At 38.3% G+C, this 26,996-nt stretch overlaps 1 protein-coding gene across 6 annotated transcripts in view; it reads left to right on the plus strand.

Moving 5' to 3' along the window:
• The window catches only part of CTNNA2 (catenin alpha 2), a 1,116,872-nt gene that overhangs the window by 1,003,289 nt on the left and 86,587 nt on the right, over positions 1 to 26,996 (plus strand). For all 6 annotated transcript variants that reach the window (XM_023251808.2, XM_023251809.2, XM_023251810.2 and 3 more), the window contains 2 exons: positions 4,624 to 4,824; positions 23,728 to 23,879. In XM_023251808.2, the coding sequence (XP_023107576.1) occupies positions 4,624 to 4,824; positions 23,728 to 23,879 (353 nt within the window). The remainder of the gene's footprint in view (positions 1 to 4,623; positions 4,825 to 23,727; positions 23,880 to 26,996) is intronic.

A 26,996-nucleotide genomic window follows, 5' to 3' on the forward strand; every position in this document is an offset into this window, starting at 1 on the left:
TTTTTCATTCCCAAGATGCTCTGTTTCTGGTGACTTTTCAAAGCAGCTGTTCATTTAAATACCCCCATATCTGGCGGCTAGCTGATAAAGACCTTAATATGTTGCCATTTCTGAGATTGGCTTCGTTGATGGCTGAGTCCTAATAATGTAAAAGATATCTCAGAAGTGCATTTCTCATGCAATGCATAGCAATGGTTTAGGTAGACATGTTGGGGATTTGGATGGTGTGGAATAAGAGGGTGGCCGCCTCTGTCTCATGTCTTGTCAATGTTTCCCAGGATGACTATAGTGCCCCCCCCCCCCCCGAGACAGGGCAGCGGCTCTCCCTAACCGGCCTCAGATCTCACAGCAATCCTGATAGCTGGAAATGTTATTCTGCATTCCCCTTTTTCTGCAAATGAGTAGAAAATATACATTGGACTACCTTTTGCAAAGAGGAATCATTTCAGAACTTAAAAATTTCCCAACTTCTCCTTTTCTTTAAATGCATGTACAAAAATTTCTGAGAGTAGGGAAAAGCAAGGTGAGGAGGTCTTATCTCAGACCGTTTCAATAGTGCAAAGCTTTTCTTAATTTTCTTCCACCAGCCCTGCCTCTTTGCCACCTTTCTCCCTGCCATTCCTTTGTGCATCTCATTATTACCAGCAACAAGAAAAGGCTTTGGCTTCCGCTGATAACACTGTGCAGTCCAACCCCAGCGGTACAAGTGCCGCGGCATGCCATGACAGGAAAATGAACAGGCGCTGTCAGGGAGCCAGCCTTGGCAGGGCCTGCTGGAGCATGCCTTTGGAGTTGACAATTGGAGGTGGCAGCTACCTTTCTACAGACGGACTTGACAAATAATGACCCAGCCTTCTCTGTCCTGCCGGTGGGCTATGGATACAGCCCAATTGTTGGGGAAACTACTTCTCATCTCCTCTCTGAGCTGAAGCCAAAATATTTGCATCAGTAAATTGCAAGTCTGGCCCAGGAGATATTTTGGAATGGCATTAATGACATTTTATGTATCAGTTTCTTCTTAAGGGAATATCTATTCTGGCAGGGAACTCTATTTTAAAAACAACCAAAAAATCTTTGTTTGCAAAAGACTACAGTTTTGTTTTGTTCATGCTACCTGAACCTGTGTGCCTGAGTGCTTAATTTGTCCATATGAAATGCAACAAGTTTCAGGAGTAATGATGCTAGCTATTAACATTACAGAAGCAAAACCAATTTTCAGATGTGGCCCAGGCTCATAAAAAAGTGAAATGGCTATGTTAGAACACTTAAGTTTTTCCCCACTGGGTAAAAACTACAATTTTTAATAGTGTTTTAAAATGAGTGTGTTGGCATTAACCATGTGACAGTTTAATTCTTGGGTTTGGCTCACATAGTAGCAGCCATCTAAGATCTGAAGAAGAGATTAACTCAATCCCATAATGTCCAAGAGTTGTGTTTTGTTGTTTGCCTTTTCTTATTTTTCTTTTGACTCCAGAGTCTTGAGTTTGTGAGAATTTTTAGAAGGAAACAAGGAACTTAGGTTTTGAATTTAGAATCTATATCTTTAAGCTTTATAATAATCAAATAGTTTGGTCATCAGTGATTTTTATAACAAAATTCATCTTTTCTGAAACAGTAAGGCTGCAAAAATTCAAATTCATCACAAAATATATTGCAGTCAAGTGTTTTATGATATGTTTAAAAGCCATGCTTCATATCCGGATATGACATCCAAAGTACCTGAGCAGTTTTTCCCAGCAATGGAGCCCTCTCTGGAATACCTATGCTTTTTATTATTACTTTCTCTACTGTGTTCTTTTCTAGTTGGGACAGCATTCCTGTCTTTACTTCTTGAACTCTTTCTCTTGAAAATACCTTAGAATAAAAGTACATAAAATGGTCTCCTATTAACAAACATGTTTATTCAGTGTTTTTTCTTTGATTACCTGCTGTGTATAAGGCACTGTCAGGAATGCAAAAATGAATCAAGTGTGGATTTTGCCTTCAAATAATTCACTGGAATTCTTGATAGATCCTAGACCAGTGTGCTCCCAAACTGTTGGGCTCAGACCTGAGAGGGTTGGGAAGAGAGGAGGAGGGAAGTTATTATAAGGGGTCTGGGAATCCACATATACATTACATATGATCTTTTGACCAGATGACATGTCTCTAGGAACAGGTACTATTCTTTTTGAAATACATTGTTGGTACTGAGCTTAATAGAATACAAATCTATTTTAAGGCATTCCAAATCTTAGCCTTTACGTGTATACCATCCACTATGAGAACTACTATTATGAGGAAATGGTGATTCGTTTTCCCCTTACAGGGGTACCCTGATTGGAAAATGCTGAGAAATCCTGAGCAAATTATCTTACCATTTCAAAAAAAACTTGATTAAGAAAAAATTAGTCAATAAATTATAAAACTAATAAAATTAATACTTTATTCACACAGCATGATTTATTAAACTGACCATTGAACGAATTAGTTGATGATTTGCCTAATTAAAAGCAATGCTTTTGGTGTTTTGGGTTTTCCGCTTCTGCTAGCCTCCTTCAAATATGTATCATTTATATCTATTAAAGCATATTCTTTTTCTTGTGTCTTAATTAAATGAGTTGTACATTTCTACTTTGGGAAATAGTTGTTTTCTTTTCCTCTTTAAAACCTATCATTTCATTTTAAGATATTAGGTCATGAGTGGACTTCTTAGAATTTAAAAAAAAATTACCAACTCCAGAGAAATTATTAGGGTATACTATAATTAGCACATTCCATTTCTGTTCTGAATGCAGTTAGAACAGAGATGGGATCTCAAAATTCCATGCGTGGAAAAGCAGTAGCTTTTGTTGTACGTCTGTGTTATTCAAAGACAATAGTGGATGGATGCATGCTTTTGATATGCAGACCCTCCCAGTTGCATACTTTTGGAGACCTGGACATATTTGAATTGTCTGGAGAGATCCAGCAGGGCGGCAAGAAGAGCAGTGAAAGAGGCCTTTTAAAATCAAATTTTTGTATTTGAAATTCTGTACCAAGTTGCATTTGAGTAAACCTTTCTCCCAGGTGTCCTTTTAAGTGAGTTTGCGTGACACAATCCAGGATTTCAGAAAGGGGTGGTTTTCAAAAGTTCCTTAACCAAACTAAAAATTTTGTAAAGTCTAAATTGTCACAGCCGTTTCTATTTTATTCAGGAAAATATCAGCATTCAGAAAGTATTACTTTTTGTGAGTTTAAAAAATCTGAATATTAAAATTGTCTCATTTTTTCCTATTCTAATTTCTATTTGAAATTAGGGAACAAGAGAATGTAGAAATCAGAAATCCGTAATGGTTCAAATAAGGTAATCCTATTGTAGGAGGTCAAAGCAGAGGTTCCATGATACAGAGTAAGTTATACTTTGCAAGTTTCTGCCGAGGGTCCTGACAGAACGCTTAGTCCTTCTGCCTGACTGGCTTCAGGAAAGTAGGAGAGATCCATAGTGGAGACTGGTGTTGGTGCAATACCTTACCCTCTTTCCCTCTTTAGGTAGGAACTTTTAATTTCACAGGTAGCCCTAGAAACTTCTCGAGGAAGTAATAATTTATTTCAATCCTTTATTAACTGTTGAATTTGACAGTTATAATTTTTTGAAGTTACCAGATTACTTTAGACTATTTCTCACTTGTTCTCTTTATTTATAGTGAGTGTGTGTATATGTGAGTGTATTTTCAGCTTAAGTTCTTTTCTTTCCACAGAGCACTAAACGTTTCAACATTTCCTTAGAATTGTGTTTCCAAAGAATGTTTAAGGGATATAATTACAGATCTCACTTAGGACATGTGAAATACAAAATTCCATACTTGTAAAACCATGAGGGACCAGATTGCATGTTTTTTCTATGCTACTAGAGAGTAAAAGTCCCCAGCCTGCCTGCCTGGATTCTACTTTGGGCAATGAGGGAGAGTGGTGACTGACCTTGACTCTAAACTGATGAAACCAGCCACAAGACCTGATGTTATTTTAGTTGTGGAGAACATTGTGATCCTCTTTACCTGGTCAGTTTTCCTACTGTATATACCTTGCGCATGACGTGACCTTAAGGACGGATGAGGTGACAATTGTTTGTTTTAGAGTTTCCCTTAAATGCCTGCTAAATAAAAACTGATCAAATAAGCAGGCACCCAGAGCTTGATTCTGGTCATGTTTGGAAATGTTTCTGCGTGATCAGGTTGACTTCATGTTCACTGCCACAACCACTACTAAAATGCAATAAATCTGAAACATTGAAAAAGATGCTCAAAGTGTGGTGTTCAAAGTATGGTCCCCAAACCCACAGCATTACCATCACCTGGGAACTTGGTAGAAATGCAATGTCTTCGGCCCCATCCCAGACCTATGGAATCAGAAACTTAGTAGGATGGCACCTTCACACTCTGTATGATGCTGTGAGCCCTTTAGCTAGTGCTCAAGGTTGAGAATTGCTATTGTAATTATACACTATGTTCTTTAAATGTTATTTCAGTGTTATAAAGGTATGTTTTGAGATTTGCATGATGGCTCATGATAGTTGATGAATCTCTCTTAGATTGCTTACTAAGTGTGTGAGTGGCATAAAATCATATCAATGCGCAATGTGTATGTGTGTGTGTTTTTCCACAGAGAATCACATCTTGGAGGATGTGAACAAGTGTGTGATAGCCCTCCAAGAAGGGGACGTGGACACTCTGGACCGGACTGCAGGGGCCATTAGGGGCCGGGCAGCTCGAGTTATACACATCATCAATGCTGAGATGGAGAACTATGAAGCTGGTGTTTATACTGAGAAGGTTCTGGAAGCTACAAAATTGCTCTCTGAGACAGGTAAACACGGATATTAGATTCAACCAAAATGTCAATGCCATGATTAATTTTTGTATTTGAATAAATCTTTTGCATTGTCTGTTATAGGTTTCTGTGCCTCAATGTTACACATGGTAATAGGAATACTCTTGGTTTCTTGAATTTGAATAACTATAGCAGAAGAACAATTTTATTGCTTTGTATGTGTGTGCGTGCATGTGTGTGTTATATATTACTTTATAGTTTTTATCTGTAGTCTCATTTGATTCTCACAAGGACCTTATGAAGTAGGCAGAGAGATTTTTATTATGTCCAATTACAAATGTGAAAGTGGTGGTTGAAATGAGTTAAGAGATTGGAAAAGGTCACAAATCTAGAAAACAGTGGAGGTGTGATGGGAACTTGGAATCTTGAACTTGAAACCATTTCTGTGTCTATTTCTTGAGAAGATTGGCTCTTGAGGAAGGACTGTGAACAACTAGGAAAAAGTTTTAAGGCTCTAGGTAGTGTCTGGATATGAAGTTATCAAAGAAAGGGGATGGTGGCAGCTAAAAATGGGTCAGACCTTGAATACGTGCCTTGCCCCTCTGGGAAAGCCTTCTATGCCTTCTTCTAGGGCACATGCTGTCCCTGGGGGATCACTGCTATGGTAAGACATGGTTACTCATGCGAGCCTGTCGTAGCTCCCTGGTGCATTGGGATGGAGAAAAAAACAACAACAACAACTTACTTTCACTGAGTTAGCATAATAACCCATAACTGTACCAAAGCCTGGCCTATTTTTAGTAGTTTTTGTTCTTGGCTAGTGTTCCTGGGCTTCAGAACCTTTCTCAAGTACCTAAAGCTGTGTGCATTTATCTGTATATGGGGGGGGGGGGGGTGGAAGTGTGGTTAGAAAATTTAGAGTAGTGGGGCGCCTGGGTGGCGCAGTCGGTTAAGCGTCCGACTTCAGCCAGGTCACGATCTCGCGGTCTGTGAGTTCGAGCCCCGCGTCGGCTCTGGGCTGATGGCTCAGAGCCTGGAGCCTGTTTCCGATTCTGTGTCTCCCTCTCTCTCTGCCCCTCCCCCGTTCATGCTCTGTCTCTCTCTGTCCCAAAAAATAAATAAACATTGAAAAAAAAAATTAAAAAAAAAAAAAAGAAAATTTAGAGTAGAGACGACAAAGGAATAGAAAAAGGGAATTTAAGTTTATATTGGATGGGGTTATGAATAGATAAAGAATTGAGTCATGTATGCACAGAAGGACCTTTCCTCAGACTTCAATAGGGGCCTTTCCTGTTGTATAGCTGGACTGCAGAACCTATTAGGATTAAAAGAAATAATAAATGTATTTCTGAAAGGTCAGATAAAGCAGTGTATCAAGTTCTACATGATACAGCGTGTTAGTCGAAATAGGTTTCTTTCTATAGGGAAAAGGTTATTTACAAAGACTTCTGTAGATATTTGTTAGTCTGAAATAGCAAGGAAAAACAACAGATAAACAGAGACATTGCTTGTTCTCTTTGAAATATAAGCAGAAAGGGAATAGTGTAACATCACATAATAAAGAGAACATCCAGGGATTGTTGCTCTTGAGAATCATGGCAGACATAGAATTAGAAATAATAACAATAATGATAATAAGATATATCTGCATTTTAATTAGCTGAAATTGAGCACTGTTTTCTTTCAAATAGGTTTGCCCTTTGCATTCAATAGAGTAGCACAAAGCAAGTCACTCAGTTCTTTCTTCACTTGGAAGAATTAAAAACAGGCATTTTACCCTCCAGTATAAGGACTCTTTTCTTCACCCTTTAGGGAACCCTCTCACATTTTTGTGGCTCTCAGTTTCTGGCCCATTCGCTCTATTCTGTTACAAAGTCTGAACATCACATGGTCTGTCAAACACATAGCAGCACTCCCTTGGGTCTGAGACTGGGAAGAGCAGCAGAGAAGGATTGAAGATGTGAAGACAGGACTCTGAACACAGGACTGCTCCTGACTCATTGGAACGCTCATTGTAAAAGGTGAAAGACACAGAGCATATTGCCACCTTACATGTGACTTTGTGCACACCAAGAACTCAGGCATTGTTCAAGAGATATTCTGGGGTTGTTTTCTCAATGTCTTTTATGCTGCTTTAATGAACAGAGGACATGATGCCCATTTGGGTCAAAATCTGCTTAAAGGCAAGGGCAGCATGCTTAGTTGATGGAAATATTTTTACATAATTTTTGCTCAAATTCTTGAAACGTAAATGACTTTCTGGTTGATTTTTTTTTTCCAAACAACAAAATCGATGAAATATGAAACAGAGCAATTCATTCAGGACTGTTGTTGCTCATTAAGATTTTGCCCTTACCTGTTAACTGTCAGAGATTTTAAAACTTATTCCAACCCTTCCTTGCAGTGACTGAATACTGTAGGGACTTAACTAAATATACCTTTCTGACTCTGAAGTCCACATCCAGATCTTAATTGAACAGAGAAGATGCACAAGACATTTAGGTTCTTTATATTTTTCAAGAACTATTTATGATAACTAGGAAAGTCATCAGCTTGAAGAGATTGAAATAGCTTCTACACACCGGCAGTTGAAAATATTGGAATATGTGTCAAGGAAAAGTAGATGTTGGTGGGCTAAGAACTAGAATGCACAATGTATACACATCATTTTGTGGCTTTCTTCAGTTTTGTTTCTTAAGCGGAACTGATACTGTTTCTTTAGGAGTAACTAGGGAGGTTGTCAAAGAAATGCAGGCAAAAGCTTGAGCTGTTAACTCACTGATGCTAATGAGAATTGTTAGGACTATACCAGACACTTGGAGTTCAGGGAAGACTGTAGGAGCAGTTTGGTGATTATGATTGTGCAGTTTTGTTGAATTAGTCCTCTTGTCAGTGTCTGGCTGTGCTTGGGAGACCTATGTCCTCAAAATAAAAACTACTATGCATATTATTAATGCCCAGATTTCTACTTTTCAGCTAGTGCTTGGTTTATGATTTTTTTTTTTAAATTAAAGCCACGTTGAATTGTTCACTGTTTTCTTTTGAGCTTATCAAACTTTGCCCTGAGAGTCCATTTTATTTGGGGAGATATCACAGGGGCAGTGGGCAAAGAGGCGAAGGAGCCAAAAGGAAGAATGAGGAAAAAGAAAAGCAGTCCAGAATCTGGATGACAAAATGCCATGTTTCCTTCTGCCTACCACAACCTACCAGGTTCTATCCACGCCTATGTCTGAGTTGTTCTATTCAAGACCTTAAGGCAGAAGTTCTCAATCTCTGTACTGCTGACAGTTTAGGTAATTATTTCTTGAGGGAGGGTAGCTGTCTTGTGCATTATAGGATACCTAGCACCCCTGGCCTTTACCCACCAGATGCTTAGAGGACCTCTTTTCTTCCCCATTCCAAACTGTGACAACTAAAAGATTTCCAGACGGCACCAGAGGTTCTTGGAGGGTAGACAAAAGAGCCTCCATTGAGGATAGATGCTCTAAGGGGAAGAAATATCCCAAAACAGGGACAAGTTTAAACAAGGCAAAATGGAGCCTATGTACTGTTGCCATAGGATAAGAGAAATGAAGGGGATGTGGTAAGAGAAGACTTACATATAAATTACAAAGAAGAATCTAAAAAAAGGGCTGAACGCTCCAATCTTGAGTTGACCAGACTTTGCTGATAAAGGGATTTGCAAACATAGGCCAGCCCCCATTGAGACATGTAAATCTTGCTAGGGAACACCTCTGCAGAAAGACTCCCATTTTACTACCTGGCTGCCTTCTCTGCGTGGCTAAAAATTGAAAGGGATCCAAAGAGTCACATAACAGTCTGTGGTTGATTTTCCATGAATTACTTTCTCAGTAAAGATAGTGTTTTGTTGAAGAATGCTTTTTGTGTTGTTATGAATGCTGAGTTAAATTTGAGAAAATAAATTTGTGGATTATTCATATGCTAAAATCCTAGAGCAACATTATATAAAAAATTCTCTATTTTTTATAAAAACTATCTAGGGTGATGAAAACACAACCCTAATCTACATCAGACCCATTAAATACTTACACAGCATATTTGATGGGCTCTTCAATAAAACCTGAAATGGAACAAATTGCCAACGACTTGGTAGTAAGTGTATGCACGGTTGACCAGACCGTGCATCTCTTAAGAGATCTCATTTACCAAGTCAGATTGCTGCAGGAGGTTGAGGGGAGGCGAAAGTACATCCAGTGATAGCATATTTAGATATATAGAGAGTAGTTCATCTTCACTGAATGGATTATATTGAAATGTCATTTTTATAAATTTGATAGCTGATATAAGCTTGTGGCAATGTGAATGTGATTGGGTTGAAGGATCTTTGATATTCTGCCAGCAGTCCCCTCTTTAGAGGGCACAAATAAAAAAAGAGGGGGGTGAGAAAAAGAGGAAATAGGAAAAAAAGTATTTTAAATGAGGACTCCATGTTAGTGGGCACTGCATATATGAAGATTAAAATATCAATATTTTAGGAACATGTGGTCCAAACAAATGGTATAGTTTTCTTTCATTCTGTTTTTAAGATTTTTATTTACTTATTTTGAGAGAGAGAAAGAGAGAGAGAGAGAGAGAGCACGAGCATGCACATGCATGAATGGGGGAGGGGCAAAGAGAGAGAATCCCCCAAGCAGTGTTGGTGCTGTCAAGATCTCATGAACTGGGAGATCTTGACCCCAGCCAAAACCAAGAGTCAGATGCTCAACTGACTGAGCCACCCAGGTGCCCATCTTTCTTTCTTTTTCTTTCTTTCTTTCTTTCTTTCTTTCTTTCTTTCTTTCTTTCTTTCTTTCTTTTCTTTTCTTTTCTTTTCTTTTCTTTTACTAAGACTATTTCTTTTAGAATAGTTTAACGTTCACAGCAAAATTGAGGCGAAAGTACAGAGATTTCCCATACACCCCTTGATCCCATAGCAGGCATCAGCTCCCCTATGATCAGGATGCCCTATCAGAGAAGTACATTTGTTACAACTGAAGAACCTGCATTGATGCCTCATAAGGGTCCAATGTCCATAGATTACAGTACTGTTCACTCATGTATTTTCTGTGGGTTGAGACTAATGTATAATGGCAGGTATCCATTATTATGGTGTCATTATTATGGTATTGTGGTATAATTCATTATGTATGGTATCTTACAGTATATTTTCATTGCCCTAGAAGTCCTCTGTACTCTGCCTATTTATCCCTCTCCCCCTCCCACCTCTGGTACCACTGATCTTTTTACGGCTTTCCATAGTTTTGCCATTTCCAGAATGTCATATGGTTGGAATCTTATAGTATATTGCCTTTTTAGAGGTCTTCCTTCACTAGGAAGAGATGGTATAATTTTTACTTTCATGCTTTTGTAATGTAAAGTTTTCATAAGAACAACAAGGAATTTTTTACACCATTTCTATATATTTTGCCAAAAAATATAAGAGGATCAGCAAACAGGAAGTACCAAAATTGGAAACTGTAACAAAAGGTAAAGCTTTGTCAGTACAATGTAGTAGAACAGATCCAGATTAGGAATCAGAAGAACTCAATTCTTTGACTTTTACTAACTAAATATAACCTTAAACTGTTTAATGCCTCTGGGCCATAGCTTCTCCCATAATGCCTGACGTTTTGTCATCCAAGGATGGTTAATACTGTTGATTTCAGAATAAATGTGTCATTGTTTACTGACTTTCTGGTGACTGCACCCAATATGGACAGTTGTTGCCCATTCAAACCATTCTGTTTCAACCTATTCAAACAGGTTCTGTTTGAACCCTGTGCTTTACCCAGACAGGTGTAATCATTTCCAGGCAAAACATATTCATTCTGCTTCCACTTTCCTTCCTGTGATATTCTCCATTTCTTCCTCCGCCTCTGCCTCTGTGTATTGAACTTATACTTGAAGACATGGCTCATTCTCAGTTGAAGAGAATAGGGAACTGTATCAGTCTTTTGATGTTTTGTGTGTCATCTTCAATATCTGCTTCAATGACCCCCAGCTAGATCATCACTTCCTAGAGGCAGGTGTTTCTGTAAGTACCTAGGACCTAGAGCAGTGTTATTACATAATTAGCATTTAATTTACATGCATTGATTAAGTGAATATAAAAAATTAGGACATTATGTTTCATTAATTCTGACTAGAAAATATGTCCATTAGCAGCCTCTGGCTTACTGCTCAGGATTTTAAGATAAATAGAGACTTCTTTTCCTCTCACTTTGTATATAGTAAAGGAGAGCAATCCGCTTGGCCACGTAGTGTATGCTTACTCTATTTGGACTGATTCTGTTGCTAGTAGGATTAGGTTTTATCATTGGACAGGTCTGGGTGACTTGCCTATCCCAGTAGCTGGATGTGGGGCGGGGGGAGTGTAGACAGAGGTAAAATCAATATCAGAAGGAGGTGGAAAGGCCAGCTTATGGGAAGACAAAATATTAGATATTACGGATAGGAAAGGCCATTACAGTCTAAGTTACTTCTCCATGACTGACTTTGAAATTAGATTATGAAAGTAATGAATTTCAACAGAAGCTGTAATGACCGAGATTGTTCACCCTAGACATCCTAATATCTTTTAAATGCATTTTAATATAACCCTGGCTATTGGTATAAAGTATCTTATTTTTCTCTGAAAGGTCAAAATGATTAGGATATGGAGGAAATCTCTTACTTATTTGGTGGTTGTGGTATTCATGGTGGTGGGAAGTCAGAAGTATTGGAGGACTGAGAAGAAAATCTCATCTACTTAATAGTCCTTCAATAGGCAATGTATAGTTTGTCTCAATGCCTTTTCTATATGACTGAAATCTACATACTCTATATATCTTAGGGACCTGGCTAATGTGTTTTAACATCTATATTTACTTTTTTCTGAAAGCAAATGCAAAGTTTCTGGCCCAGAGGACACACACCAGTTTCCCATGCCTCATTCTCCCTCTTAAGGCATTGCGATGAGGGCAGATGAATTCTGCACACTCAGAGGAGGTGCCACAGGAGAGGAACCACAAAATTATGCATCTGGGAGTTTATATAGGAATTTGTGTTCAGCAGCCTTCTTCCCCTCCTGAAAAGAGGAGAAAAATCTTTGCTCTTTAATGTTAATAAACTCCCTTCAGGAAAGGTTCCCTACTCGTTATAAACCTTTGGGGATATAAATGAATGTTTCCTGGTTTTATCCCCCTTTGAAATGTAAACACAAATTTCTGGGGAGGTAAACATGTAAATCTCTCTCCAGGTTCTTTCTCTATTTTAAATGGACTGCTATTGAGTCATGCTTTGAACCAAGTTACCAGTCATTTTAGCTCAGAAAACTCTGGCCACGCAGAAACATGCAAATATCTACCCTACATGACTTGTACATAATTAATGCATTCTGCTAGAATTCAGATATGTTCAGCTCTTAGCATGAGTGGCTAAAGAGTCCTAGGAGAGGATACAACTTGAGAAAGTAAGAGATAAAATTTTAGGATTATAATAACCTAATGTGAAAGTGGAAATGGGCTAGGGTGGATATAGAAAGGCTAATGATCACACATTCATGTGCCATACGTTTGGAGCAACGTAGTGGAACAAATAGCTCTTGTCTCGTGCCTGTCTGTCAAAGTAAAACCAAAAGGAAGGATATTCATTTAATTCTGTATGAATCGCATTATGGGTTCAGAATAGTGGGGACCACAAATGGCATAATATTTCTTTGTCACTGCAAGTGTATTAATGTCCTCCAGGATAGTAGCAGTGGGGTAGCAGAAGGGCCTGCATATTTTGTCTGTGCTGGTGTCCATAGGAATTGGTGGCCAGGATGTATTAACTGTGCACAAATGAGGCAGTAGCAAGTTCACCCAGATCCTCTGCCACATCAGTAATAGTTGTTTGAATCCTGGAGAAGAGGAATGTGCTGACAGTCAATTGTTTGGGAGCACATGTGCTATATCATTGAAGTATTCCAGAAATAGTTTGATTTGGAAAAATGGGAAGCTTTGCTTGTGGCTGGAAGACCTGAAATAACAGAAGGATCTAAAAACCAGAGAGCAGACTTCTGTTTATTCTTTTTTTTTCCTTTTTCTTTTTAGAGACTAAGAGAGCAAGGAGGGGTGGAGAGAGAGAGAGAGAGAGAGAGAGAGAGAGAGAGAATCCCAAGTAGGCTCTATGCCCAGTGCAGAGTCAGACGTAGGGCTAGGTCTCAATCCCAGAACCCTGGGATCATGATGTGAGCTGAAATCAAAAGTCAGATGCTCAATCAACTAAGCCATCCAGACATGCCAGCGTTCTGTTTATTCTTGTTAAAGTGATTCCAGAATGATTTCCCCACCTGGTTTGCCTTTCTGTATTTTACCAGTTCTTTAGTACTAGCTGGATTCTTCCTTATCAGTGAATTCCTCTTTCTAACTACACCAGCCAATCCCACTTCTCTGTGCTCTCATTACTTATATTATCTGTGTCACTTATTAGGTACCTACCACTTACCACCCTATGTTGCAAAACTCTGTGTTTGCTCATTTGTTTGTCTGAATGTATCTATCTGCCCTGTGTATGGGTATCTAGATAAATGCATGTGTGTACTGCTTACTAATTAAATTTTAACCCCTTGAGATCTGAGACCACCTCTTCATTTCCTCCAGGCTCATGAGAGTTCAAGCTCCAAAAGTTTTGTTAACATAAATGAGGAATATAATGGACACAATATTCTATCTTATTTGGGGGATTGTACCCTTTTTAAAAATTACATGCTTAACAATGAAGGTCAGGATCTTAGCAGTTATTTTATAACTTCTTAATCCTTTCAATCTCACTAATGACCAATTTAACTGTACTTACCAAGTTTGGTTTCCGCAATCACTATAAGCTCGATAAAGCATCATGTTCAATTCTTTATTGATTCCTTAAATTTCAGAATTAAATCTGCCATCCTTTCCTTTAAATTGATAAACCATTTGTGATTATTTTTGAAATGCTTATTTTAAAATACAAGAACTTTCCAAGCAAGTATTTTCTTTCCTCGGGGAAAGGAACTTGTGTCTAGACGAGTGCAGATGGATGTTCCCCGATTCTCCTAGGGTAGTTATCATGAATGAAATTTACAGAGGCTTTTTTTTCCCCTCCTTCTTCTAGGCAGTCCTTTTTCATCTTTCATCAAACAATTCAGCTCATGGGTTATGTATGGCCTTCTGGAATCTGAATTTGATTTTGATGTTAGAAATGTACATTATAATTTTCCAAACATGAATTTATGAAAATGGCAGCCTTTAGGAACTCCCACAGAAGGAACAGATGACTGACTCTGACGAAAGAAAGTCCAAGAATACACACAGGATGGAAGAATTAGGACTAGCTGGGGTGGTGCTGATGGTTGTCCAGAGAATAGAAGCAGCCGACAAATAGTCACCAGGAACTAAGGAGCAGGTTAAGCTAGGCTTCTTTTGTCTTTGCTCCTAGCTTCCAATGTTCAATGTTGGCTATTGGCTAACTTGATTATGAGTCATCAAGATAAAGCGTGGGTAAAGCTAGAATATCACTGGTCTAGACAGGATGAGATTTAAATTTAGAGAGTATTTAAATATGACTTCTACTACTCTTTCTACCACATTTAAAAAGCATTGGAGGATGCTTTACTCAAAATCCAGATTCAATTAATCAACTCATATAAAATAACGTTATAAGTTTGAGATAGAAGGGAAATACTTTCATGAGAATATTAGATTAAATAGGAGGTTTCTGGGGGAAAAAATGAGGTAAGGAAGGTGGTTTTGCTTTTTTTCCAGTTATGAGCATTTTGATTAAGTCTCATAACTTTTAAAGGTTCCCTTTCCTCATAGATCTGATGAGGTCATAATGGGTACGATGTTTGACACTGGCTTTTTTGGCAATCAAGATAAAATGGAAAATTCTGGGAGGTTATCAAATCTCGTCCTAAGGGCAGATTTCATAGATTTCAAATTCACTATTAAAAATGCAAAACCATCAGAAAGATGATATGGTCATGCCAAGGACAGAGAAGGGCATAAAAGCAGGGAAACTAAGTTTTCAAGATAAACTGTACAAACTTTGCAATTGGAGATGTTAGTGCTACTTTGAGTGTTATTTTCAATTTATTTCACCCTCACAAAGCCCACTTCTAGGTGACGAGTCACGTAGTTGTACCTCTATCCAAAGGAGACTGGATGATTTTGTCTGCCTATAAACAAAGAAAAAAGGTGTGTAGACGAGTAGATAGAGAGGCTTATGGTGTAAAGATAGTAACTATGGGAGCCATTTACTGTGAATCTTATGTGCCAGACATGATGGTAAGCATCTTGCATATATTCCACTTTTTTTTTTTTTTTTTTTTTTTTTTGCCTGGAAGGCAGGATTCTATTTGTTTTATTTATCACTTTATTCCCACTGGCTAAGTACTGTCTATGTTTGTATATAAAATTGTATACAAAATTTACTGAATATATTATTTTTAAACCTTGTATAAAAACCTGAAGGGCAGCTATCATCCCTGTTTTACACTTGAGTAAATGGAGGTTCAAACTGGTTAACTTGTAAAAAAGCAAATATCAAGATTCATTTATGCTTCTTCTTAGACCCAGTAAATACACCAGAAACTAGACCAAACATAGTTGCTACAATTGGACAGAAATTTTACTATGTCCTGCTAACTGTTTTTACTGAAATTTCTACTTACAGCATACTCTATTAGCTAGCTATTGCTATGTATCAAATCACCCCAAGGCTTAATAGATTAACATTATAAACATTTTCTATCTCATAGTTTCTGTGGGTCAGGAGGCTGGGTACAGTTCAGCTATGTGACGTTGCCTCGAGATCTCTCACAAGAATGCAGTCAAGGTGTTGGCCAGGATGGCAGTCATCTTAAGGATCAATTGGTGAAAGAGCTGTCTCTGAACTCACTCATGTGGTTGTTGGAGGGCTTCAGATCCTCATTTGTTGTTGGACTTAAGGCTTAAATTCCTTACTGGCTGTTGAACAAAGGCCTCTCTCTTATTTGCTATAGATGCTTTTCCACAGGTCAACTGTCTTCCATCAGAGTGAGCAAGTGAGAGAGCAAGAAAAAGCAAGCAAAATGGGAAGCCGGCATCTTCTTGTAACCTAATCTTAGAAATGACATCCAATCCTTTTTGCTAATATTTTATCACTTGGGAGAAAGTCACTAGTCTCAGCCCATGTTCAAGTTGAGAGGATCACACAAGGGTATGAATACCAAGAGAAGAGGGATCATTGGGGCCCATCTCAGAGACTCATAACAGATCCCACAATGTGGACTTAACAGGGAAGTACTTAATTCAGGCACTTTGTACCTATTTGCTTATACAATGGCTTCCTGAGCACACAAGAACCACTGAATCAAGACAGTGCTATGCAATATGTAGCCAGGAGTGAGCAGGAGAATAGTGGACCTAAACAGTGGGGAAAGGAAGGCCAAGATTATCTCAAGGTAATTGGAGAAGGGATTTGGAGTGGAGGACAGATCTGAAAAATTGTGCACAGAAACAAGATGAAACTAGCATATAATTCAAAGATAACAATGTACATGTCAAAGAAAAGAAGAGAAGTAATGATCTCACTAGGGAAAATTTCATTTGACTTAGGTTCTGAGATTCAAACATGAATCTCAGAATCTCTGGGAAGTTATGTTGCTGGTAGTGGTGAAAGTCATAACCAGGATCAGTGTGAGTATGCCAAGTCAGGGTCAGAAGTGAAGGGTCTGGATAATGCAGGAGATACTAGCCAAGTGCTTCAACAAGATTATAGCCACTCTTTTGTATTGAAGGGAAGCCTCTATGTCTGATTAGATATTTCTTGTCCAATAGGTAGAAATCCAGGCAGCTCAAAAAAAAACAAAAAACAAAAAACAAAAAAAAAAAGGACTCAGAGTTCAGAATTTTGAAAGATTCCTGTTTGGATGGGGAGACCTTAGAAAGTCTTCTAACAACTTAATTAATGATCATGAAATTCTTGACTAAAACTACCAAGCCAATGTAAAATGATGGATATATTCTTGATTTGTCCTTCATTATTTTTGAATGGTGCCAAAGCTACAAATGTGTCACAGCTTCAGTTGGCCCTGGACCCTCCTTCTACACTGACTATGACTTGACGCTCTGGCTCCAATGGTCTCCTCACTAAGTGATAGTACTTCACAAATGTGTTCAACTGTCAAGATTGAGCCTTTTAAGTTCCAGTCAGTCTGTACCTTGGGCAAATTTGGGCCCTCAGTGTTTTAGATCTACTCTCCTGTATATTCTCTTCTCCTCTGACCTAACATGTAATTGGAGGCCACTTAAATAAAATCCCTTAGGGGGATTTTATTCTTTCCCTTGTGGGAAAAATGCATTACTTACAGAAATGACATGAAACTGTACTTTCCTGCTGTAGGGGGATCCTGAAATTGCCCCCATGGGGTCTCCTCAAATTAATACCTTCTGGCTCCATTACTGTGATAACACCCAATTCTTACTCTAACTCCAACTGTTAATATGGATGCATACTAACTATTTGTGATTGGCAATAGAATGGTGGACTATAATGTATTCCTCTGCTGGGGTTGGCCACAATTCCATCTTACTTTTGATACTTCATTCTCTTTCTAAATTTTCTCAAATATTCTCATTCTCATTTCTTATATTAACACTTATTAAGCTGGTTCTTTCTAAAGAGCAGAGAGTCCTTGGTCTTTGTCCATTTTCTTTCTCATTCCTTGGTAATAAAATTTGTGCAAGGAACACACTCATGAGAGTGTGTCGGCTGACGACACCAACACAATTGGGTGACCCATATACCTGAAGATACACCAGTTTGGCCCTGGTGAACTAGTCAAGGATACAATAATGAATCTTGCTCAGTGGTGATGCTCCTACTCAAGTAGTCCTGAAAGGATTGAGCTCAGGTTTCTAAAAGGTCCCTAGAGATCAACCCTAGAACACCCACTAATAACTTGCTTAATGACTCATGAAACTGTTTAAAGAAATTATTGAACTAATTTGAAGTGATGTGCAGAAAGAAATTTAGTATGTGAGATGTGACACTGCTCATTTTATCCCTGAAATACTCAAAGACAAGTGAATTCTTTCCTACATCCCATTCTTTCATTTCTCATCCATGTCCCAGCTGGATTGAGTAGCTAGGCCTGAAGCACGATAAGGGCTTATGATACAAAGAAGAAGGAAGAGCTGGTCTCATTCCTAAAAATGCCTCCTAATGCAAAACAGTTGACATACAGAAATGTCAAACAATTTTAATACATTATACTGAGCACTATAATGGTGCATACCTAATCAGGATGCTATAAAGTTATAGAGAACTGACAACTTTGTAAATAAAGGACAGTTTCACAATGGCACTTAAGTCTAAATGAGATACCAAAGATTGAGGAGGAATTCACCTGGGCCAAAGACGAAGAGGTATATTTCAATATGAGAATAAATTCATCATGAACATCTTGGTGTGACACGGTATGTCTCCATGTCATCTTTGAAAACATTAAATAACTCAGTGTAAAAATGGAACATTTAAATATATGTGGGAATAGGTGGAGAGACAGAGATAAGAAGTATAGGCAGGTGTCTCAAGTTTGTGTTTGTATCTTACTGACTGAGCCACCCAGGCACCCCTATGTGTTTGTATCTTATAAAGATTTTAGAGCCTGTCCGTATTAAAGGAAATCATTGGAGCATTTGTAGTTAGACATGGACCTTTTAGATGGTTCCTCAGGGGCAATTGGTTGGCTGTTCATTTCCACTACCTCTAGTTAACCTTGGATTTTGCTCTGATGGTTGTCAGCAGTCCTATTTGCATCTTTAGGACAACTTCTTGTTCATTTTACTGATTCACCCCGTGCTCTGAAACATCACCCCTGACGTCTCTCTGGAGGATTCAGTCCAGATCTTCTGCACCTCTGGTTTAGGATCTCAATAGACAGTAGAATGAGGCGACCTTGGTTTTTATATGCATGCTGAACTCTGATTTCATTACTCTTGGAATGTCATCATTCTGTGGCCTAGTGTGCACTCTGAATACAAAAGTATAGCAAGAATTTACAAGTTTATTTCCAACTTTGATCACCCTTTCAGAATATAAGCTACAAGAGCAATTCACTATTTCTGATAAATAACAGTAAAGTGGTGTGTACATTTTTGGATGTAATTCAGAAAGTAGAAACTTCTACTTATGTAACCCTATGCCAGAAATTCTGTTAATATATAATGTGCTAATCACAAAGGCAATACTGTGTTTTGTCCTAATTACTGGGAAGCAGAAGCAGCATCATATTTGAAGTAGTTTGAGACTTTTTTCTAGTTCAGTATTACTTTGGGGATATTTGATTTTTCAGATACTACCAGAGGCGTTAGAAAAATTCATAGTTTAAAGTCTTAGGTTCTGTCAAGAATCATTGTTCTATAAACTTGTGTTTTTCTGTCTTATCACTTTAAAAAACAAAACAGGGGGTACCTGTGTGGCTCAGTCAGTTAAGCATCTGACTTCAGCTCAGGTCATGATGTCATGGTTTGTGAGTTCAAGCCCCACATTGGGCTCTGTGCTGACAGCTCACAGCCTGGACCCTGCTTCAGATTCTGTGCCTCCTTCTCTCTCTGCCCCTCCCCTGCTCTCCCTTGCACTCTCTCTGTCTCTCTCTCTCAAATAAACATTCAAAAAATTAGAAAAAGATAAAAAACAAAACTGGATAAAAACTAAACAGGAAAGAGCAACAGCATGGAGAGAAAATGTGTATTGGTTAAAGAGCAGTTGACTAAGCCCTCAATAAATAAGTATTGAATCTACTTAAGAGCTCAGCATGGAGAAAGTTTCTTAAGGTCCAGATCCGGAAAAACACTGATTTGAGGTAAGAGAAATGGATGCCTTATCAGTTACAGTAAAACAAATCAAATTGAATCAGTTCAAGTTCTGGGTTTTACCAGGTTGAATATAATAAGATTGTTGGAATATTAAGGATAAATTGAGATCTGAGCCCCCACTGGTGAAGTGAAGATTCTGCACCTCCTCCTCCACCATTTTTCCTCCTTAGAAGGTTGATGTTCCATACTGTTCTGTTCCAATGTTTTTATAAAAGGGCTTTGTTTTTCTTCCTCTTCTGACAATGCCATGTCCACAACACTGTTGTTCATACCAACATGCCACTTCCTAAATCTTCCTAGAGAAGATTCTGTACTCCAGCTGGAGCAAACAGAATGTCTTTCTCTAAACCTGGGGTTTCAGAGAAGTCCTGGGCAGGTTTTGGGCCCCAGAGCATCCCTTATGGAAGTAGTCCCTTTAGATGTTAGCTTTCCCTTTTCTCCCTTGGGCACAGAATCAGACCTAGAAGCTGGTAGAGAAAGTTAGCAGGTCACCTCCTGCATTGTGCTCTTCCCCAGCTCTTCCTCAGGGTGACCTTGTACAAGCAGAACAAAGCCACATGACAAGCTGATCTCCCCTTTTATACTCCATCAAAGGTCTTCGTGAAAATAGAAATGTGTGCCCAAGAGCCGGGGTCCAGTGGGTGAGTACTACCTAACTCAATTCTCCAGCAGGCAGTTATTAAAGTTGAATAGTAGGCGTGTGATCACAGTCACAATTTCTGAGGGACTTCCTCACACAATACTGTTGATCAATGGGGCACCTGGGTGGCTCAGTTGGTTAAGCATCCGACTTCAGCTCAGCTCATGATGTCACCACTCAGAGCTTGAGCCCCACATTGGGCTCTGTGAGCCTGGAACCTGTTTAAGAATCTCTCTCTCTCTCTCTCTCTCTCTCTCTCTCTTTCTCTCTTTCTCTCTCTCCCCCTCCCCCTCCGCCACTCTCACTCTCAAAAATGAATAAACATTAAAAATATTGTTGATAATATTGTTTTGTATTACATTCTGATAGATGAGCTAGAACTTTAATTTTTTCAGAGCCTTATTCTGTAAAAAAGCACAGCCTTAAGGATAATATGTTGATCTTTTTAAAATATATGAATCATGAAAAGATTCAAAGATAAAAAAAGGGACAGAGACTAATGTAACTGAGACCTTGCTCCTACCCTGAGGTATAACAAATATTAACATTTTGCAATATCTGATTCATATTATTATTTCCTTAAGAATTAAGATACACTTGAAGCCTCTTTACGACTCCTACCTAATCCCATGGCCCTCTGTCCCCTCAAGGACAACCACTATACTTAAAGTGGTATATATTCTCTCAGAACATGTGTCATAAAAATATGTATGTTTAAATTATGCACGGTACCCTCATGTGTATTTTTAAATTTCTCACAAATGACATCTCTTTTCAGTTTGCTCTTCCCAGTCAATATTTTGAACTTAGGGACTTATTCTCTTGACTATACTGGCTGTCTCCCGACTTATATCCCTAAATCCATTTTATTCCATCCTGATGAACTGCCCATGAACCTAGAGTTAACAGCTCACTATGTCTCCCCAGCCTCCAACTTAGTGGCCTTGACAGCCCTGGGATACCGCTGATTAGAAGGGATCTCTTAAAGCTGTTACTTTTATTCCTAGGTTTAATATAACTCTTTTTAACTCTTGGAGTACTCAACCTGTTAAGAAGAAGCTATAACTGTAGAGAAAAGGTGTTCCAGTGACTCCGATGTACTCACCATTCCTAATAAGTACCTCTTTAGAAGTCAGCATTTGGCCATGCCCTAGAAAATGTCTCAGCTCACCAGTCGGGACTGGAAAGCTTCATTTTATTAGATTTTGTCAAAGTGTTTGTCAGAATGATGTGTGCCCATTTTGACTCCCATCTACAGTAGAAGGATTCCCTTTTTTTCCACATGCTTGGTGAGATGGGTGTTAATAAGCTTTAGTTTGTTTGCGCATTCCAACAGGTATGCAATGCTATCTCACTGCCTATGTGTGAATTACTTGTTCTAATCCTTTGTCTATTTTTCTATTTTTTTGCCTTATTCATTTGTAGTAGTATTTTTTCTTTTATATTAGAGAGGAAGTGCCAATGGAGGGTAAGGCAGAGGGAGTGAGAATCATACGCAGGCTCCATGCTCAGTGAGGAGACTAACACGAAACTCGATCCCACAACCATGAGATCACGACCTGAGCTGAAATCAGGAGTCAGACACTCAGCCAGCTGGGCCACACAGGTGCCCATGTAGGAGTGTTTTACGTACATGTAGGCATAGTAATTGTCATATAAACAGTAAGGACAAAACTTCAGGCAGCTAACTGCTACTGATGGTACCATTCAAATCTGTAAAATTGTGAATGGTCATGATGGCAGCTTAGACATCAAATAGAATGAAATTGATATTGAGAATTTTCAGTTGAGGAAAGGAAGGGGATTTGTAATTTCGTTTAAGAAAGATACTCATGTGAAAATGCCAAATACATATAGCAATATTCTCACGCTTAGGGAGGTGAATTGCAATGATTGAGATTATTTAGTCATGTAAAACAGTTTGTTCCCGACACAAATGGATAGCTGAAATGGCCTTAGTTTAATGTGGTAGTTTTTAGACATACATTTTTATTTGATTTTTGCAGCAGTACAACTCAATGTCCACCAATTCCTTTTATGCAAAAGCAGTGCAAAGGCACAAATGAAAAATGCAAATGGTATAGAGAACCAATCATAGTAATTCACTCACAGAAGGAAATTCACCCCATGCATACTTTGGTTTTGATCATGTCTATTGAAAAAATGGTTACTCTGTTTTCCTGTAATCCTCCTCTTTTTTTTAAAATATACTTTTTAACATTTGGCTTTTCCTAGTAGAAATACGTTTTTCGAGGAATGTTTTATCTTGAATACTTTGACCCTAGAAAGTAATTTAGCAGAGTTTCTCACACTAGGGATTAAAATGGATGTTAAAGTATCCACAGAGGGTGAAAACAAGTATAAAGACGAATCAGGCATGAATGTTCAGAAATGGAAAATAGATGAATGATGTTTCTGTTTTATTGTCCTTGTAAATAAAATGAATTGTGCTTTTGGCTTTAATTTGCCATGTGAATTGATTGTTACAAAATAAAAGCTGAAAAAATTGAATTATAATTTTTGAGAATCAGTGAATCAGCAGCATTTTTGTTTTAAGTAGCCAGTGGAAGTGTTCCAGACATTCCACTAAATTTACTTTCTCCAAACCTCCAGTGTGTATGTAGGTGTCTTTGTGTAAAGAAAGAGGTGCTAACATTTTAGAAATTCATATATGCTTTTCTTTCACATCAGCATGGTCCTGGGAATATGGAACAAAATAAAATTCATCTTTGAGCCCACTGGGCTCTAACCCTAGGCTTTGTGCAGGAGTATCCTGGGATCCCTTCTCCCCTCTTGTATGGTCTTTCCATAAGCCTCCACCCACTACCGTCCCCCACCTCTAATCTCAAGTCCTGTATCAACAAAAGTGAGAAAGATTGGATCACTTCATTCACACATTACTATGAATTCATATAGGTTAAGGTCTGTTACTCACTCATCACCTATGACTTTAGCGTATGATACTAGTTATATACTTATAGAGGCTTTCTGAGGGCCAAACACCATCCAGTAAATGTGTATGTGTTATCTCATTGAAACTTAAGATAGGACCTCCTATTTTATAGACAAAGAAACAGGTTTAGAAGGAGTTAAGAAAACTTGGCCAAGGTTTCAGAGCTAGTAACCATCAGAAGTCAAATTCGACTCAGGTTAGGAGAACATGAAATGTATATGTATGCACACTATACCACCCCACCCTGAGCAAGTTTCAAAAACTTGCTGTTGTATACCATCACCATTCATGGAGTAATGATTTACTTTCTCTGCTGAAGGTAAGTGATACAAAGACCACTAAACTGGATCCATCCCACTGACCAGGTAGGCAGACAGCTCCATTGAACCGTTGGAATAACTGGAGTGTGCTGCCTTGCACAAGGGCTGGAAAAGGAAGCATGAAAGAAAGATCGCATAATCCACTGTTTCTCACTTTGTTTAACACAGTGATGCCACGCTTTGCTGAGCAAGTAGAGGTTGCCATTGAAGCCCTGAGTGCCAACGTCCCTCAGCCATTTGAAGAGAATGAGTTCATTGATGCCTCTCGCCTGGTATATGATGGTGTTCGAGACATCAGGAAGGCTGTGCTGATGATCAGGGTATGTAAGGCCTCTATCGCTTGGAGCTGATCAGAGCTTCTTGTAGGGATCCCAAAGAATTTACTTTTGGTTATTCCATTGCTTAATTTAACTTGTTAAGCTGTTTGGCTCCTCATTTAGTCACACAAGGGGGACTACTCAGATGAAAGGGACAAGTGATCCAACAAGCCTAGATTCACGCTGAATAACCTGAAAAGTGATGTCTTTCCTGTTTCTGGCATGCATTTTGGTTTAAATTTGATACTAACTTTCAGGTACCCTTGCTGTTATCTGTGTGGTCCTCTGACTAATGTTATTTTCCCATTAGGATCAGAAAGCCATGTGATGGAAAGAAATGAAGATCATCCAGTTTAATAGTATCAATAATAATAATATGAAACAGTTACATTATCCTTGAAACTAATAATTAAGACCTGATAAATAAGGCTGCATAATCTTGCAGCAAACCACCCCCCACCCATGGCTCACCCTACTATCTTCCCGTTATCAGTTTGTCAGGTATGAGCCTTCCAAACCATTGTCCAAGTAATTATTTAGAGGTATATGTTAGAAAAATACAAAATATAGTAGATTTAAAAACTCAACATAACTATTATTTCCAACTGGCTTTGTTCACCCACAATGTGCCTTCATTTATCTATATTAAGACCTACAGCCTACCTTGTTCCATTTCATTGCTCCATAATATTTCATTGTAAGATATTTTTTTCTCCTCATCTTACCAACAATTTGGCATAGTTTGCAAACAATTTTCTTACCCATAGAACTCATTCTTAAACTGAAACATTCAAAAGCAAAATTGATGACACAAATACATTTGTGACTATTATGACTGAAGCAGAGATGGGGCTTCTGCAGTGCCAATCATAAGCACATGTTGTCCGATAGCAATATAATGTCAGCCACAATTGTAAGTTTAAATTTTCTAGTGGACACACTGAAAAAAAAAGAAGCAAGTAAAATTAATTTTAATAATATATTTAACTTAACCAAGTATATCCAAAACATAATAATTTTTGACACATGGTATGAGCTACATTTAAAGTTGTCACTAGCTCATTGTAGCTCATGTCTACCATATTGGAGGCAACAGCCCTGGATTGTATTTTCACCTTCGTCCTCTAACATTGTCTCGAAAGCTGCTCAATAAAACCATGAGATATCTACTGAGTGCATTTTGAAAAAAAACTTTCTCAGGGTGATCACTGAACATCTAAACTAATATCTCCTCAAACATTGCAAGACAGTAATAACCAAATAATGTCTGTGGTATATTGTTCTCTCTGGACAATATATACCTGGTCTTTTGAGTATTTTGTATATGTCATTAATTCTCCCCCAAATCCTGGTATCTTTGAAGTCATTAAATTCATGAGTGGTCCTCTTCAACTGTGGTATCCAGAGTGCACCTTGATGCTTCCATGGTGATCTGAGCAGGTGGAGTAGAGTATCACCAAGAAGAGTCTCTCTTCCCTCTTGGTATCTGTGCTTCTCCTGAAACGATCACCAAACTCCTTCAATTGGGAGTGAAGCATCTTAGAATTTTCTTCCCTTTAAATTCAGCCTGACTGTTTTCATGTTAACTAGGTCTGCCTTTCATAATAATTTTATGATCAATTCAAAGTGTTCAGATCATTGCATAAGTTGTATCAGACGACACTAATTACACTTAACAATGTGGAGTTCAAATTTGGAATTTGGAGACTATCGGTTGTATTTCCTGATCTTCTAACTTGCCCGTTTTAGATCTGTCAACTTCATCACCTTTCAAGATTTGGCTGAGACCTTCTTTCTTCAAGTTTTTTTCCATCAAAAATTCTGTCACTCTCTTTTAACTTCTGTAACTTTCTGCTTGCTATAGTGTTTATTACATTATTCCCTTTTATGTCGATTACCTTCTTTAGACTGAAATTTTGGAAAGCAAAGCTTGTATTTTTATTTTCCCTGCACTGTGGTGCATTTTCTGGCGCTTTATGTGCACTGTATGTGTGGTGGTGGTGGAAACAGATACCTGGGGAGATAGGAAGGTGACAGAGAGAAAAGGGATGAGAATTGGAGAAGGAGAAGCCAAAGAGAAAAAGGCAGGCTTTTAAACCTATAAGAAATTAGATCATTTTTTTCCATTACATACTAACTTGTGAAATAAGGTAATAGACCATGAGAGTTATGTTTTCAAAGCATTTGACACTAAATCCCATATAATGCTCCAGATATATTCCCTCTTTTGCCATTTTTCTGCTTTGTTAGCCTTCACATTTTTGTGACAACCATTCATCTGGGAGGCTGAGGAAGTTTATAGCCATCATTCATTTATTCATTCGTGAGCTGTAAAAAAACATAATTTTAGATAAAATGCCATATCTTTGTTTCATGTAGTGTCATTCCTGCATCTCGACATTTCAAGTGATTTGATCAGATGGATTTCACACCACTTAAAACTTAAGAGAGAAATGTACAGTATGTACAAATTGTTATTTTTAAAATCCTTCTCCGTTCAGCACCCACATGGCTCCATCTTGTACTTAATTTCTTGGTTTACTTTCCTAGTACAATGATTAGGTCTACTTAAAAATCCACTGCACTGAGTTTGAAAGAAAGACAGTGAGATGAGTAGAGCTGTTTCTTTCCCAGCAAATCTGGCCATGCCTCCTTCCCTCCCAAAGTGTTGATTATACTTTGTAAAAAGTATAATTCCTCCCCCCACCTCACCCCTGAAAATAAATGCATAATGGATCCTGAAGGGTTAAGTGCTCCGTCACCTTGCCTCTCACTAATCAATACATATTTAATGTGATATTGGTATCCAGGCACTCCAGGGCAGCTCCAGACAACCCTCTGAAGTAGACAAAACTTGTCCTTTCTGTACCCCAACCTCACCTTTCAGGACCCCACTTCTCTCTTGGAACAGGTATAGTCTGCTGTGAGACTAGGTTTTGTTTACTTCTTGGTGAGACTTGTCCTTGGTAATCTATCAGCCAAGAAGGAATTTTCTAATTACCCCAGCTGGTAATTTAAAAAAGGAATACACCTGATGGTCGTTATTTGCAGTAGTTATATCCTGTAACCTTGCTGTGAACTTTGAGTTAGAGAATACTGAAACATTGTTCCAAAGGGAAC

Source organism: Felis catus, chromosome A3, assembly GCF_018350175.1.
Source record: "Felis catus isolate Fca126 chromosome A3, F.catus_Fca126_mat1.0, whole genome shotgun sequence".
Classification (NCBI taxonomy): domain Eukaryota; kingdom Metazoa; phylum Chordata; class Mammalia; order Carnivora; family Felidae; genus Felis; species Felis catus.